Source organism: Poecilia formosa, unplaced genomic scaffold (assembly GCF_000485575.1).
Source record: "Poecilia formosa unplaced genomic scaffold, Poecilia_formosa-5.1.2 Scaffold74, whole genome shotgun sequence".
NCBI lineage: Eukaryota > Metazoa > Chordata > Actinopteri > Cyprinodontiformes > Poeciliidae > Poecilia > Poecilia formosa.
In genome coordinates, this window is record NW_006800013.1 from 151,643 (window position 1) to 170,303 (window position 18,661).

General features: G+C 37.1%; 1 protein-coding gene across 1 annotated transcript in view; it reads right to left on the reverse strand.

The window, feature by feature from the left end:
* frya (furry homolog a (Drosophila)) overlaps window positions 1-1,727 on the reverse strand; it is a 51,359-nt gene extending 49,632 nt beyond the window's left edge. The window contains exon 1 of the mRNA XM_016673363.1: window positions 1,582-1,727. Within this exon, the coding sequence (XP_016528849.1) occupies window positions 1,582-1,711 (130 nt within the window). The 5' untranslated portion in view covers window positions 1,712-1,727. The remainder of the gene's footprint in view (window positions 1-1,581) is intronic.
* Between the last annotated feature and the right edge of the window lie 16,934 nt (window positions 1,728-18,661).

Genomic DNA, 18,661 nt, shown 5'->3' on the forward strand with positions numbered 1-18,661 from the left:
GTGTGTGTGTGTGTGTGTGTGTGTATATATATATATATATATATATATATATATGTAATTTAGTTCACTTGTGTAATTTAGTTGCACAAGTGAAATTGATTGATTACAAAGATTTATCAAACACAAATTTCGAGTGTATTGTTTCCACACATGTTTATTATTACAGCTAAAACTATTTTTTTTTACTACAAAAAAGTCATTGTGTAACCATGTAATGGCCAATCCGATCATGTGGGATATTTATGATTTACAAACTGCCCAGCATCTAGAGAAGAATGATGCCAGATCCAACAATAACAACATGTCATGGGCTTCTGTAAAGGAACCAGTGTTCATCTTTGCAGTGGAACAGGCTGATCATCCAAACGTCACCCTGCACTGATGTAGCATTTCAAGCTGAAGGAGCACCAAACAATTCAACATAGCAGATAGAGATAAAATATATTTTTTAATTGATCATATCTAATGTACTATTTGCTGAGTTCCGAAATGTTGAGTTGTCATTAGCTTTAAGTCATAATAATCAAAATCAACTAAGAATAAATGGCTCTGAAATTCTGACTATTTATTTCAAATTCTATTTCCATTGGCAAAAGATAATTTGAGACCACGGTTAAACCAAAGACAACAAAAGCAAAGCAAGTCAGTCATCTAAAATCACTAAAACTTAGTTACAGTTCAGGATTCTTTCTTTAGGGGAATTTATGTTTGACAAGTGTAGATAATATTTTGTATCTTTTCTACAGTAAATAACTATTTTAGCATCTTCAGTTAGTATAAATTCAGATTAATTATCCCCAAAAGTGGATGCCACTGGCTTATCTGAGAATGGCCAAGACCCAGGTTCACTTCCATCATCCTAACACAGTTCCAGTCTCAAAAGGATTTCCAGCACCCTTTTACTTTTCTATATGGTTATGAAAATCCTATCACTTACTACAAAAAGTAACCACAACCACACTTCACAATTTTAGATTAAGGGAATTTTAATGTTAGACAAAGATTACCTGAATAAGTACAAACAGCAGTTTTCCATGATGGTTTCTTTGATTCAGAGGAAAAACTAAAATAACTAACCTGACATTGTATGAGAAGGGCTAAGAGCCAAAAATGTTATTTTATAGAACAATGTCTATAAATCCTACTAAGGCAATTTGCAATAAAATTGTATTTTTATGGTATTGTGTCTGTAATTTCAACTGACTGAGGAAAAAGTAAAAATTATGATTGTTTTAGCTGAAAAAGCTGGATGGCTAAATACAATATTTCCTTTTGGATTGAGCTTCTCTGTGTAATGACCTGAGCTAACGGAAGATTGTATTGTGTTTAAACATTAATGTAACTGACACTTTCAGTTTGCTGCTTCACATGTGGACTTTGGAAGTTCTTAGCAACAGGAGACTAAACAAGGTCTTACATTAAAATGAGAAAACAAATACTTTATCCAAGGAGCCACTGACTGAAAACTCTATAGAGCAAATTTTCACTCTACGGATTGTGAGCGGCACATAAAAAGAATTAAAACCTCACATAAGTAATTATGTTCTGTTTCCAATTGTAACTGAAAGGATTATGAAATACCTTCCAAAGCAGCTGGTGACTTTACTTCTTGCTCTTCATCCCAACATGCGAACTGTAACCAAGTCTCATTCTCAGAGTCCCTCCAGGAGCTCCACTTGTCAGGATGTCCTCTCTGTCGGTGTTCCTCCATCAGCTGAGTTCAGACAGACTCCACCCCCAGAAGCCTTCCAGCTCCTGGCCCTCCTGAATAATGAAAAACATGCAAAGCCTCGTCTTTCTTCAGTCTGCTCGCTGACCTGGTTCGGGGACATGTGAGCTGCTCTCAGACACATCTGCTGCTCTGTGGATAACTAAGAGAGAGCGCTTTGACCGTTAAAAGCATGATTTCTACAAGAAAACCAATGTTAATACGGCAAATATCACCGTAAAAAAATGTTTGGGGTTGAATATTGAAGATTGTATTTGGGTTTCCAGGAAAAGGTAAAGCTGTTCCAGTGTACACATCCAATAGCACAGAGAAGACAGATGTCAATCTGTATAGAGATGATCTTCATACAGACATAGCTATTGGCTGAGCAAAAGGACATTTCATAATCCAACAACTAAGTAAACAAATGAATAAATAAGGCAAATCAGGCTGTTTGGTTGATTGGTTAGTTGTACTGCTGTCTTGCAGCAAGATAGTCCTTGGGAATAGAAAGTAGTCTTTCTACCAGGATTTTTCATGTTCCTTCCATTTGTTTGGATTAAATATATTTTCCTCAAAGCTGGATACATAAAACCTTTTAATGACAATGTCATTTTTATTCTTCAATTTTATCACCTTTGGCAGCAAATGCAGCCTTACATCTTCACAAATATGATACCACAAGCTTGGTAAACCTATGTTTGAGAAGTTTTTCCCAGTCCTTGTTTCAGAACCTCTCAACATTTGTGGATTCACCTATTGGTGATTTTTTTCCCCTGTGAAACATAACTCCAGAGTGTTTGTAGAAAACTCGTGTATTCACCGATTTTTTTTTTTTTCTGAGCATATCTAAACTATTCAAAAGAAAATAAAGTTTTGTAAACTTAAATACCTAGACATAGTGTTACTTGAAAAGGTATTGGAAGGCATTTGAAAAGCACCCAATCCAGTAGCATCATTAATCGAATTTATCAACTTTTTTACATGTCATTGTTTTTCATTTTTCATTGTTTATGTATTTGTAAAAAATCATGAAATCATGTCATTATAAAGAATTGTGTGCAGACTTTTACATAAAAAGCAAATTTATTCAATTTACAAGTTAGGATGTATGTGGAAGAAGCATAGTGCTGTGAATTCTCACTGGGAGCACTGTATTCCGAACAAAAATTGAAAGCAATGATGTCCTGCATTTGAAAGCATATGGAGTCCTCTATCAATCCATCTATTTGTTATACCAAGTTAACTGGGAGGGTCCCAGGGGAGGCTGGTGCCTATGGGCCATATGTGTAATTTACTCTGCTATAATTATCTGTCTGGAGTTGCAGTTGTTCATATTCTATTCCATAATTTTCACATTATGGAGCAAATCGATAATTATTATGATTATTTTAAAAGCATGAGGGATGAGTACTCAGAGGTCTTGGTCATGACTCGTTTTCTTTAAAATGCTAAGAGAGAAAAACCTGACTGATAAAAGTTAAATGACACCAATCTGAGTTTTGTTTCAAAAGACACACAGAAACTTTGCAATTACAAAATACGAGCAGCTGCAACTTCAGTCAGATATTCACAGCTGGGTAAATTAAATGGAACCACAAAGAAATAAAAGGATCAAAGAAAACCTGATTGTGATGTGAATCCAGCAGATGGCGTCAAAGAACATGACTTTCAAAGGGAAAACTAATACACACAAATGTGTATGTTTACATATCTCTGTTTATTGCATTTGTTTCTTTTTAAAGGAATAACTGAGCGAATGAAAAATATTCTAAAGTTCTATAGATGATAAATTCAAAATTTGCACTGATTTCCGGCGTAAAACTTCATCACCTCTGATAGCCTCTGTGGTTGATTTCAAGCAGAGTTCAATGACTGGCCATCAATTTCTCCTCCTTTACCATTTCACCCACTCAGAATGAACATGTTTCCAATTCAAGATGATTGCATGCCCAAGAGCTCTGTCCTGACGAGAACAGCAAAATTGCTCCGTCAACTGTGTGCACACACCACAGCTGATCATGATGACAGCTCGAGCACAACTGAGCTGGTGAGCACCAGGTGCAATACAATCAAAAACAATAAAAAGAACAAAAAAGAAAAAAAAAGGAGAAACGGATTGTTGACATTCACTTTGGATCACTGGCATTTGCCTTGAAACACCCTGGCTGTTCATGTGCGCTTCAGTGCAATTTATGATTGTGCCTGGGAAAATGTTTTCGTTTTCCGATCCGTAGGGAGCCAGATGTTCTCTCCTGCAACATATTGGCTGCAGCGGTAATTCTGTTAAACAACTGAGCAATGTAATAGCACGTCAGTGGCACAACACAAAAGACAAATGTCAGAGCTGTTGCATAACTTTGCACCGGAGCTCTGACCTGATCCAAATCCTCCTGCCTGAGTTTCTTTGAGGAACAGAGAAATCGGGGGGATAAAGGAGGTGTGTGGCTGTCGCATCGCTGTGCTTTGATGCACATGCAGGTACTTCTATACTCAGATGAAAGCATGCAAGCCAATTAAAAAGAATTCCCTTAACAAGTTGCGAAAGCAACGACGCACAGTGCAGAAAAATCCCTTTTTCTTGGAGATAAGCACTGCTTGACATTACACTTTAGGGCTTGCTTTGGATTCACAACATTCTCTAGAGATTTTAGTAGCATTCTGTTTTGAAGCTGCAGCAAATTAATATCAATACCAAGACCCTAAATAGGGTCAAAACCGTTGAGTCAAAACAGGACTCTGATAATGAGGAATGTGGGTCTACTTTCGAAGGCACTGCACAACAACACAGATGATGTACGATGCCACACAGCGAGGCAGCTGCAGGGGGAGACAGCACTAAAGCAGCAGGTCAGGGGGAGAGTGGATCAAAGATCTAATGTCTTGCGTGAATGCTCTGGCTGCAAGGTTTGGGCTGTGCTGTGTGATTCTGCAAACAATATTGATGTGACCACAGATGAGTTGTGCAAGCCTCTCCTAGCTCTAGTGGGTGTGTGAGCAAAGACACAGTCATTAAGGTGCTGCTGTGTTTTGATGGAAAAGGTATGTTAAAATTTTTTTTGATTGTTCAGAATTGTCTTTAGTTTGTCAAGAATTAAAAACATAAAACCTTATTGTTAAATTTCTTAGCTGTTCGTGGAGCCAATTTTAAATTTTGCACGAGAAAAACTCAAAACCTTTGAAATGTCTTCAGAAGCAGCTTGAAAACAGCAGGGGGTATTTTCTGCAGAAGAGGAGCAGAATTAGAAGTAACAGTGATCTGACAGTGAGTTTGTCTCTACAAGACAAGTTCTGGGATTTGATGTAGAGATTTAAAGCTGACAAACAGCTGCTGAGAACAGATAAAAGTTTTCAGACACATGAAAGATGCAAAAGATACATGAGAACCTTTTGTAGTGCTCACAAGCGCACAAGTTCTGACCTTAAACTCAAAAACGATGCTTTTTCTCAAGTACCATGAAATATGGGTCTCTTAGATTAGTCAGAATACCATGATATCCCACACTGACAGTGTCCTAAAAGTTGGAACATAAAATGACATAGATTGAAATTATACATATTTTTATATCCCATATATTTTATTTTTCTTAGCTAGAGGTGACTAAAAGTTTACCAAAAGTGCTTCTGATTGGTTCAGATACCCCTCATGATGACTCCTTCCCCCAAAAGTAGAGAAATAAAATGAGTGAACCAGCAAGAAACCTTTTCCTGCCCAAGTCAGAATAAAAGCTGATCAAAGTGTCAGGTTTGGTTGTAATATTTTTCTTTATTATTTGTTATCCACTAAACATGTTACTTTCACAAGATTACTGTGCAAAGTTCCTGCAAAGCTTTACATGTTTCCCTCCATGACTCTGAAGCAGTGTGACTTCCTTTAATCTTTTTTCCCCCCCAACACATCCAGTCCACTTTTGATTTCAAAGTGGAAAAACCACCAAGATCACTAATAAATTAAATCACCATGATGTGTCTTCCATTCCCAGTGACTCTATCAGATACAGTCAGACTAGAGAAGGATGAAGATGTTGAAATTCTTGAGCGGAAACACAAGATTTTTTTTTTGTGTTTTGTTTTTGGTTCTGATTAAGATAAACAAGCCACCTGGAAAAAGGAAAGCCTGATTCTGCAGCTAGATTTGCATGATTAATTATACAACTGACTGAGTCTTATTAATTTGATGTTTATTAAAATATTTTTGACATTTAGTCGCTGTAGTTTTTATTGACTGTCTAGCTAGTCAGAGTATCATCTTATGTTTTTATCGCTACATCCTAAATGCTAAATACCAAAGAAAGGCTCTCATTCTGTGACTTTCTGAATCGTCTCCAAAATCTCGGTTGGCAGGATGACAGCTCCACAAGGCAGCAACTGTTAATGCCGAAAGACACTAAAGATAAGAGGGGGGCAAAATCTCAGCTCTGACACAAAACTGAGCTCTGTGAATACATGGTGACAAATTTTCGATATTTCATTGAGCACTGGCGGGATAAGAAGCCTGTTTTTCATATTCATTATTCATGATTCTTAAAGGTGAATGTTTCTTACCAAACACATCAGCCTTGGGCCACTGTCAAAACTGTTGCATAAATTAAGGTCAGCGTATCACACATCAAACATTCACGTTTCCATGAAGAATAATTGCCCGCCCCTTAAAGATTTCCTCTGCTTTTGATTTTGTCTCACTTAAATATTTTAGATAATCTAAGAAGTTAACACAAGACGTATAATCTAAGTAAATAGACCGTGCACTTTTTGAAATGGTGTTTTAATCTAGCTTTCTAAACGTACCTTTTTGTAACTGAAAAAGTAATTGTAGCCTGAATCTAATGGTTCCAATACCTTTGGTAGCAGCAACAGCTATCAAGTGAAGAATTTTTGGATTCAGATTTAAACCCATGCTTACAGTATGGCTGCTCTAAACTTTGATTTTGAAACCAAACCATTCAGAGTTTTAGTTTGTTCTTCTGCTGCATAACTAAAAGCATGGCCAAAAACGTTCGCTCAGCATTTTCTGGTAGAGAGCAGATTTCATGGCTCCATCATAATGTCAACTTGTCCATTGTTGTCCAAAGAAAAGTAATTTGCTACAGAGCCATCAGAACAAGAGGAAGGTGTAAGACTGCAGTTCCAGAAAATCACATTTCTGCTTTTTGATCGTTTTAAAGGTAGACGCTGCATCAACTCTTTTAAAACTCAAAATCAAAAAGGAACATTTTGAAAGAGATCCATTTACTTGCTTAATCTTAACCTGGGGGTCGGCTGGCCCCTATCTGCTGCAGTGCAAGGAACTTTGGAACATGGTGACAGACAGCATAACCCAGAAACACACCGCATTAAACAACCATGCACACACTCGGTCACACCTGGGGGAATTTAGTGTGCTGTAATAACCTAACGTGCACAGTTTTGGCCTGTGGGAGGAAGCCGGAGTGCCCAGAAGGAACCCGTACATTAATAAGGTGAACATAAAACCTCCACACAGAAAGGCCCAAGGGCCTGGATTCAAACCCAGAAATGTCTTGCTGAGAGACATTAGTGCTTACGATTGCTCCACTATGGAGTCCATTATCTTGTCAAAGAAGACAAATTAATGCCAAAATTGAGATAATACCTTTCAAGCAGTCACGTTCAGCTTACTGTAGATGAACTGTAGTTATGTTTATACACTGCAGAGATAAAAAAAAAAACAATTAAAGGCTTTTAAAATTCTGACAAATGTTTTCCTCAAGATGTCATTATTTCTTTTGTATCTCATTATTAGTTAGGATTTTGAGTCTTTTTATTGTGTTTAATGCAAAACAAAAATATTTTTGGGGGGAGTGGAGGAGGAACTGATTTCTTATTCTGCGCAGACCTGAACCAGAAGGCAAGAACACTTCTGGTTGTGTTTTCTGCATTTCAATGTGGTCATCCTCACAGAAATCGTTGCTGATAAAATATCCAAAAGATTTTAGGCTGTACAGTCATTACTAAAACATAAAATCAGTAAAACATGTATCTTGATCAAATTCAGGTGATGATTTAGCTCCACAATTTGAAACGTTCTTAAGTCAAACTTATTTTTTTAAATGAAATGCTGCATCTGGAACTGAAATCCACGATTGAAACATATAGAAAAGCTAAACCCCCCGCCCCCCACCAAAAAAAACGGTGACTTCCAAAGTCAATTAGTTACAGTAGATTTTATTCAGATTTTATTTATTTATACATTAGAAAAAGTCTATTTTCCCTCACATTCACAAACATGCACCACCTTATGTTGGTAAATCCTGTAAAGTCCATGTCAAACACATTTTTATTGTAACTTTGCAAAATGTGAATTTCATGGGGTATGATTAGCTTTGCAAGAAGCAGTATATTTCATAATTTATATACACTGCTAGGACTGTTTTTTTCTTGTTAGCTGGCAGTGTTTGCCACGGCACTCCTTGCCTTTAATGCACTGCTAGCCAGTTGGCAAACAGTGTGCGACGCTCTGCAGCCTAAGGTCTTTGAACAGCTAATAGGACTATAATGGCCTTTTCTCTCTGCTTTAAAGTTTTGCAACACTTATTTGCAGTTTTTGGTCAGGAGATCTGTATTCTCTCCGTTGTCTTGTTTCAGTGACTTTCGCACGGCCAGCATTTTACACACAACAACAAAGCCTTGGGGAGATTTGCTAGTAACCAGTAGCTTTGATGTTTAATCTTTCAGCTCCACTTTGACATGCTGATGTAAATGTGTCTCCCTCGTAGATATAGGTCAAGAAACTTACACTTTGTAGAACTTTGGGTGAATTTATAGCAACACAGTTATTATGAAAAGCTTCTGATCCTCCTTGTTTTGCATAGAATCAATGCCACTGTGCTTTCTAAAGGAGACCAAGCATCACATTACTGTAATTTTCAAAGAGCTGCTGTGGTCCTCGTTCCATTATTTCTGTTTCATCCTGCATAATGAACCATTTCAGTATAATTACTCATCCTTGATTACTGAATCTGATCTGGGCTTTTTTGTTGTTGTTGTTGTTGCCATTGCCACAATTATTACTGATGACTCAGTGTGTACTGCAGGCACCAAATAATACCAGAACAAACTGATATAGAAACCATGGATATAAATGCAAGAACACAGCTGCACATCGATATGAACAGCTGCGGTTATGTCACTTCTCTGTAAAGGAAAGTGAGATTTGTGTATCACTTTCCCGTCTCTCCAGCATCTTCTGTCTGACTGATTTTAATCTGTACTCTACCAGTTAATCTCCCCCGAGGAGGACGGGAGGTCCAGGCCTGCCATAAAAACGCACAAGAGGGTGTCTTTTTAATCTTCCATTTTATCAAACCCTCTGGGAATATATAACACGTTACAGAACAGCGTGGAGTTATGGGGCTGCAGTTGGAAACTCTTTGAGAAATTACAAGATCATATCACATCAGGTGACTTAACGCTGACAAGTGCATCCTCAGCTCCGTCAAATCTGCAAAGGTGCACAAAGCCTGTTTTGGTCCGACAGCTGAAAACGACCAGTCTAGACAACACTAATGATTCCCATCTGTCACCGCAAGACATCTGATAATATTGAACCTTAATTCTGGCTGTCACTCCGCAGCCTGCTGAAAGTACTCAAACATTTATCTCTGTTGGAACATGCTTTTGTCTTGCAGCTCAGTGTGTCCTTTGATCATCTCCTAATTAGGTTTGATGGAAAATGCATCCACCTTTTGTGTTTTGCTCTGATTTGCAGCACAACAACAGAGGCAGCCATTCAGAGAGACAGCGAGAGGAAAACAAAGGAAAAAAAATATACAGGAGGTCTTCTGCACTGAGCACATTTGTTGGGACAGTAATGCAAAGAGATTGAATCATATCATTCACAATATATCCAGAGATCTCTCACAGCACGCATAATGCTGCTATCACTCATGACGCGACATGTAATTCAGCTCGGCAAATTGAATAAAGCAGAGCAATTTTAAAGTCTTTACAGGTCTTGTGGAATTTAGTTTTTGCCTATTTGCAGGTATGAAAGGTCTGCCAGCTCTGACTGACAATTCAACTAATTTACCATAGGTGAGTATAGCACGGTTCTTTCAGCTCAAATAAATGAAATAATGTATTTTTCACTCAAATCAACCACTTGCTTGCAGTACAGAGGGATGAATAATGCATACATAGTCAAGTACAGTTGTTGAAGCATTGAGCATAATTATGTGCACATTTTTGGTCAATAGTTTTCTGCCACAAGTTGTTTTGCTTTTTGATTCACTGCAAAAATGCTGATAACTACTGTATTTAACACCATTAGAGATATACAAATGAAATGCTCTTTTACATGGGGCAATTAAAATTACACACTTGGGGCCAAATTTGGAATTTTCTATATGTCCCCTGGATTGCTTACATATTAAAATTTAAATTCATTGTTTTTTGAGACAATATGCCTGCTCTACTATTAGAAGCGATCATCTGATCCAGCATCAAATCCCGACTCTCTGACTGCTCCATGAAGCTGACACTTTGTTTCAAATATCCAAAGAGCTTCTGACCTAAATCCTACTGAGATTTTGAAGCAAACATCTGTGTTCTTCTGGATGAGCAACTTTTAATGTTTTTCCATCAACATCTGGAAAGTAACACTCCCTTCTGGTAGAGCACTGCTTTGAATGTTTGACTAATTAGCAAATTTTAAGAGTTACAGCACACTCGCATTATTGGTGGATAGTTTCAAAGTGGTGTTGGGTTAGGATGGATTAGTTTTGTCACAGTTTATTGTATCTCATACCCATTTTATACAGGTAACATGGCTCACCGTTCAAGGCAGCATCTTATTGAGGACAACCCAAATAAAAAACAGTTATCTGTCTATTCTCTGTTGCTTACCATCACGCCCCATCAATGAAGAGTGGGTGTTTTCTACACAGAGAAAGAAAATATGGCCAAATACCACAGCTGGACAATTATAAAGAAGTTCAATTCTTGATTCACTGCTCCCAATATGGTGATATTCTATTTCTTTTAAAGGAATACGAATTGCATTTGATCATTTCTAGTTCAAAATCTAAACATTTCTCATACTGTCTTAAGATATTGCTGGAACCTTTTTTATTATTATTTTTGGGCCTCAGGAGCTCGTTTATGTAACAAGTTAATTATATTACTTTAAGTTAAACTTCGAATTCCACCAAATCAGTCATTATATGTTATGTAAATTAGTTATTTCTTATTATTAGTACCTGTTTGAAGTGAGCAGTTAGTTTTTCCTATTGCACTTGAACGCACCTCATGCAGCGTAGTCACGTGGCCTGTTGCATGCGGAGTAGGTTAAATGCTGCGCTGGGCTAGCTGGAGGTAAGCCGTGCTACATTATTGGTTCAGATGTAAAACATTTTTCTTGGTTAATTCACATTTTATAAGTTATATATTTATACCAGTGTCTGAGGGAAATATTATTTTTCTTGACCGTGGAATGTTATATGGCCTATGGAAGCCGAAATTGGATTGTATTTAAATGTACAGCAAGCTAACACGACTTCCTGTGTTACAGTTATGTAACTGTGCATTAGCTTGATTTCATGCAATTGTGGCGGGATTTTCTTGGTTGTTTATTTGATTTGACTAATTTTTGGATGTTATTTTCTTGCAAAGGGAGGTGTTTTGGACCAGACTGTGCAAAGTGCTCACTGCTGTTTATTTTGATATATCAAACTGGTATGGCTTTATAAAATATGAAAAATATTGTTAAGAGCTTTGTTTTGGTATGTCCAATCACAAATGGAAAAAATGGTGTGCTGGGCTAGCAGGAGGAAGGTGTTTTGGACCAGACTGCGCAGAGTGTTCACTGCTGTTTCTTTTGATATCTCAAACAGACAAAATAAAAGACGGTCGACCCAGATCTGGCTCCTGTTCTATTTGATACACGGATAGAAACATGCAACGCAGAGTTAAAGATTGGACTGGTCACACTTATAGTAGCTTTTACAGATGAACTGTTGCTGCTCACAACAGAACCATGGAGCCACTTTATATTTAAAAGAACAAGTGTAGTGCTTAAATTTTAACCAGACACAAGATCACATAAAAAAAGCACTAAAATTACAAAGCCAAAGTATCTAGAATATTAAAACAGCATGGTTTTGATTAAATCAGACCACCAAACTGAAGTAACAATGGTTATTCATGAGTACAGTGAAATTACTTCATAAAACCTTAGTGAAGCATGTCTGTTTCTTGTCTGCTGCCCTTTAAAGACCCCCAGTCTGTTTTAAATATCACACTTGATTAAATTCTTTCTGCAACGCTTCGATAAATATTGCTGCACTCTGACTCCATTACTGCTGTGTGAATGTACATTAGACCTGCTTTCAATGTGGCCAGAGGGAAAATAAAGGAGCCAATCAAGATAATGCAATAATTATAGCAGTTTAAGTCGTATTAAGGGCAACTGAGCCATTGAACTGATCTGAGCACATTTATATCACTGGGCATGCCTGGCTTTTTTAAACACCGACAGGGGACAAAACTTTGAGTGCTTATGTGTCTATTAGCGATGTTTTTCTTGTTGGCAATACGCCTGAGCAGAAATGATATCACTGACGCAGCCACTGAAGCCACTGACAGTTTAATTACACTGGTTAATATTTCAAACACGCTTGAGGATTCAATATAAATCATGCCTCTCATTTTAGCACAGTTAAATTCAGGCTTTAGACACTCATGAGAAAAATGTTTCTTCTCAAAACAATTTCAGCCACAATTTTCTAACCAACTAACACAGTTCTTTGCCGCTTGAGAGCAAAATCAATCAGATGCAATCAGATATAAAGAGCCTGAAAAATAAAAGCAGGTATTCCCTAAAAACTGTGGTAACAATGGTGTTTAGGGTTAGTTTGAGGTAATTGGTCAAATTTATATATAATATATTTATAGTTTGTAAGCAATTTTACCATTAAACACTAGACACAGAATTTACATAAAAAGCTTACAACAGTAAAAACCCTTATGTTAGAATATGATTAAGATCATTTTAATCAAAACTACATAAAGTGATTGTTGTTTAGTTGGAGTTGTCATGCTGCTTTTTATTTCCCAATACCTGCACACGCAGAGAAGGAGAGTAACCGTTCATGTTTGCATTCTCTTTTTGCTGCTGCCATCACTGTGATTATGCTCTAATTAGCCAAAGTTTAAAGCGTGCAGCCATGCTTTTTGAAAAACAGCAGGATGATAAAAGAATGAAAATACATAATTGTTGCTGATTGCAGTCAGACCCATCTGAAGTTTTACTGATTTCATCTTGAGTCAGAGTCCTAATTAAAATGCTGATTGTTTTTCCCTCCAACACTGCAGAGTATTGTTCCTACTAAAGCACCACAGGTCACAAGTTCAAGATGTTATTATTTTATCCTGATATGTTCATCCAAAGTTTTTCCATACGTTAAAAGCGAAACATGCAGTAAAAAATATGTGCTTTTAATTGTATTCATAAATCTGATTCAGATTAAAAATGTCAGTTGGGATTAGTAATTTAAAAATATTTTCCACCAATGTAAAGCGGGAAATGTAGTTTTCTAGAAATACAGCATTTGCACTGATTTTGTGTTTCCATGTTACAAGAAGACCAACTACATAACTTCTGAAATCCATTTTGGTATCCAAAAAAACATAATCATGCAGCTTTGTTACTTAAAAATCAATAGAAAGTAAACTTTTATGTCAAAAATGAAAAAAAAAAAAAAAAAAAGGAAACTTAAGTTTAGATGAGCTTACTCAAGACAAAGATGATGAAATTGGACTGCAGCATTGCAGGAGTCCGAGTTAAAAAAAAAAGAAAAAAGAAAAAAGAAAACTGATGCAACCAGATTCATCATGGAGCTCACGGCTAGCTGTGAAAGTACAAAACAAAAAGTTTTTGTGGTCATCACAGCCTACTAATGATTAAAATAAAAAAAGCTTTTGTCTCAGTTTTGTCCACATCTCTCTTTAATAAGATTCTGCTGATTCTTAAAACAAGCTCCATTTATTATTTAGATTAACTTGCACAATATCCAGAGTTTTTCTCTCATATAAAAAGCCACAGATGCAACCCGAGCTCATCCCGAGCTTGCCCTCACCTCTCAAAATAATTACATTTCATGCAGAGATGAATGTGAGCAGGTGGCCATTTTTCTCTGCTTGCTGTGTCTCGGAGATAAATGAGGGGAAAAGTGTGTGAGGAATTTGGACTAGGTGCTGTACCGAGGCAAAGCCACAACACAGTGAAATGCTTTTCTTGATGATCACTCAGCAACTGTGTGGAACTGTTTGATTCTAACACGCAATTATGGACACAGAAAAGTATAAAGAGCAAGGCTTCTTGAAATGCAGATGCTCACCTGGTACAGCAGTAGTGATTTCTGGGTGTAAAAAAGCAGGATTGTAGGAAATTCAGAAGACAAAATTAGCTGCAGGCGTTGTCAGCGGTTCTGCAGAAAACATTATTGCAACACATGTTACAGTCTTTGGACCACGATAGAAGGAGACAGACACAGCCAGGTGTTGCACTGCTGAGGCAAAAATCAGAGTGTGAATCTGATCTTGTGTGACAGCAATACAAAAGTCTTCCTTACTAACTCAGCCATGCCACACAGCCCTGCAGTACGTGCAGTTTGCACAGTTTCGGAAATGAAAAATAAAACGTCACTCTCCTGCCACCAAATACAATACACCTAATAAAGATGAAAACTTTCTTAAACTGATCATCACTGCAGCGCTTATTGGATGTGTTATAAAACTATTCATAACTCTTGACCTTTTCACATTTTGTCATGCTACAACCACAAACTTTAATTATTGGGACGGACCAAATCAAGACCGATTGGTTTTCAAACTTTTCACAAATATAAATCTACATTTGTATTTAGTCCCCCTGCATCAGTATTTTGTAGAATCACCTTTAGCCTCAATCATATCTGCAAGTGTTCAAGTTGGAGCGCATAAAAATTGATATTTTTAATGATTCTTTAGTAATTATTGAAGTGCTTTTGGATTTCTGTCTTTTCTCTTACAATTGTTCTCCTGTCAACTCTTCTTTTTGAGTTGTGGATCTTTGAGGCCCTGAAGAGTTACAGGGGTTAGCCTTAGGTACTTCTCTGATTAATTTTCTCTATGTTCAACCAATTATGTGTAGGTGGCTTGGTGGCTGTGTACTTGCCTCATTGTACTGGAATAAAGGATTAAATAAAGCTTTGTGAGATATTCAGACATTAATTCTGCTGCATCATTGACCTGTCTGATGAGCTGATATTTCTTGGTTTTCTATTTTTCAATAAATTAGCAAAAATTGTGAATTTTTACAGTTAACTTTTGAGATTTGTTTCATCATCTCTGCTAGAAACTTGGACTTCTCATTCAGATTCTTTTTGTGCAATCAGCAGCTGGCAGATAGCGAGTATCCAGAATAATTTAATTTCTATCAGTGTCCCAACACTGTGACAGCACACTGTTTATATTACTATTACACCGGATATAAACTGGTCTTGCCCAGTTGACAGTTGAGCGCTGATCACATTTTGACTTTCAGTGCTTGTCCTTTGAGAATTTTGCTGCTCTCACATGTAACATATTGCATTTTTATAAATTGGAAATTTCTCAAACTCAGGTATTGAATTTGCCACTCATTTTGATCAATCAAATTAACCTTGAAGAGAAAAACAATTTATTTCTGAACATAATTAATTTTTCATTCTTGACAATGTTCATTGTTTTTGGGATGCTCTTATTCTCAATAGACAAACAAAGAAATGATTCCTGCTGAAGAACAAACTTTAAATGTGTTGCCCCTGTGGTCGACAGAGTCCAATGTGCTTGGCTACTTAAACATATAGGTTTGACTAAAAAGGAACAGCTACGCCAGGTCTGTATCTGTGGTAATGTATAAACTTTAATCATTGTACTCGACTGTTTGCTGACATTGATGGTAAAACGTCAAAAAAAAAAAAAAACACAATATCTGACCCGAATATAAGCATTCAGTCCATGTTTATCCTCTAATATGACGGAGCGTATCATGTTTAGGATATACGCCACTGCAGATTTATAATTTACAAAGACTGTTTTCAGCAATGTGTCAGATGTCTACATTGGTTAATGGCTTGTTTAAATTACTGGAATTAGACTTCCATGTGATGTGGAAAGCAATTAGGGAGTACAATACCATGGATAGTGTGTGTGTTCAGAGGATAATGTGAATTTAGCTCTGTAGGCTACTTAGAGAGGTACTGTGGGAGTAATTATCTTCGCCTTATTGGGTCTCATAAATATCTGCACAAATATTGATCCTTATTAGTCAGATGTTTGCAACAAAGGATTTATTATGCAATGATGGACATATGTTATTTTTGATGCATTAAATATATACAGTTGGAGTGGAAAAATTCTGCTCAAAGATTTGTTCTATTTTGCTTTTTGTCACAGTTAAAATGTTTCAAGTCATTAAACAAATTTATATGAGACAAAGATAACCAGAAAAAATAGAAAAGGAAGCTTGGAACTCCAAATCCACAAAGCCCTGAGTGAAAATGTAAATGCCTCCTAAACCTGAGAATCAGATGTGCCACCCTGGACAGTAACAACTGCTATCAGACATTCGTAAAACTGTCAGTCTTTTACATCACTTTGGAGGAAATTAGTCCCACTCATCTGTGAAGAATTGTATTGATTCAGCCACAGTGGAACAATGGAAGACTCTTTAGTACAAAAGGGAGTATTTAAGATAATCTCACTGTATCTCAATCCAGTCTGGACTTCATTTCTCTCTTTTTTTGAGTTTTTTAAGGTGACGTCGCTGTTGTTCGGATAACTTTGCTGCAACATAACACAAGTGTGACGGAACTTGTGTTTACAAAATGAAGGCTGGACATTCCCCATCAGGATTTTATGCTAAGACCAGAATTCATGTTTTTATCCATTATGACAAATCGTCCAGGTCCTGAGAAAGCACAAGAAATCTATTTTGAAACTACATTGTTCCATCTAAAATGATCTTTGCTGCTTCATAAAGCTTATTCATGAGAAAAGGGAAGAGTTTTGTATTATAATTGCTCCTCTTCTCTATGGTATGGAGTTACATCCACTTTTTTGTCACCTTCCTAAAGTCATGACTGATATCATGATTTTAGGAAGGTGACAGTGTGATCCTTAGAGAACTGGTAGACTCTAAGCAATAAGAAGAAACCGTTACATCGGCATAATACTTTAGCGTTGATAGAGGATGTCCTCTCTGAGTATTTTAGTAGCTTTTCTTATACGATCATGACTGTAGTTTAAATGAAAAGTGAGATTTGACTCCTGCAGCTCTTCTCATCTGCTCTGTTCTGATGGTTCTGCTGGTCAAAGTGAATGCTCAGAAGAAAAGGAAGTCAGGTTTCAAGGCACAAACACCAATGGCTCTCACCATCAACTCCTCTTAAATCCCTTTCTTTTCTGTATGTGAATCTATGTGTTAGTGTACAGTTGTAAGTTATTGAACATGTTTTTTGTGACTTAAATGTTTAAAGCACCTTGACGGTCAGGGTGTCTTGATGGACCCATTGGATAACATGTAAACAGTTTTAGGGTTAAAGCAACAACTGAATTCTACAATTCACATTTTTCTCCCATCAGCATGGTAAGTTTGGAGGTGAGGGAGGCCCGAGGGCGTATGTGTCAACACTAACTGCAGCTAAACAGCTATAATGTTCCTACCACCACAGGCCCGGGTATTAACAAAGAACATCCGGGTGCTCCCTGGGGCTGCTATTAACAGGCTCCCAGCAACACGTCCTTTAGGCGCTGTGTGGAGACTGTTGGGGGTCTGGATGGTTGCGAGGAGACACTAGATTTAGATCTAGAGATATTAAAAAGAGAATGAACAATTCAAATTGTTTGTTGTTTTTTGTCACTGAGGCTTTTGGCTTGCAGTTTTTGCAAGGTCCACTGCTGTTCGACTGAACTGAGGCTGCTGCTATTCATAAACTCTATCCTCATTCATTTAAAAAACACTTGAATTAATGCGTCATGTAGTCCAAAGAGAAATGAAATGTATCAAACTTTTTTCAAGAGTCATTATTTTAGATGACGATGGCTGTGGACGGGAAGGACCTCTTGTAGCAGACTGGATTGCAATGAACCTGAAGACTATGACGAAAGACTAACCCATTACAGTGTTGTGACGAGGATGCTGAGGGTTACGTACTATGCTTTATGTTTTACAAAGCATCCTTTTTTGCACAGCCATCTCCGGAGACTCCAGTGCAGTTCACAAAATATTCAGCTTTCTTCATCAGCTTGAGCTTAAGTCGCAAGCCCCAGTGTTACTATTCCACCACATTATCCAGCAAAATAAATGACACTCTCCACAACAGACTTATAAGATATGCAGCATCTTGCTCCAAACAACAATGGACCTAATATTGCTCAAGTACAGTCTGCTGCCTTTTTTTGTATCAAACTTGACTGTCTTCAGTCCTGTTTGCGTAAACACTGAGGTATTTATATTCGTCCACTTCTTCACCTCTGATGGAAATAGTTTTACACACTACTGTTTGTCTTAAATCTAAAATCCTATTTGTTATTTTGGTCTCATTCAAAATGAGGGGATTCTTTTAAATCCTTTTGAAACCAGTACCACAGAATGGTCCACCAGCTCCCTTTCTCTCTCTCTGTGAGGATTTGCTTGCACTGGAAAAAAAAATATTAGGTTAAGTAGAGCTGCCAACATAGGTTTAATGCAAGTTTAATGCCAGAATGTGGGATTTTTTTAAGCAGTGCAGTTTAAAGCTGCCGCATGTACTTTTATGAAAAATATGTTTTTTACATATTTGTTTAAACTGTCACTAAGCCATGACATTATAGTTTCAAGTTCCCCCACCTTCTTCCAGTGCTCATTTTTGTAGTTGAAAATAGTGAGGAATCACACCAGTGTGACACAAGGACAATGGATTTTAGAAACGGAGT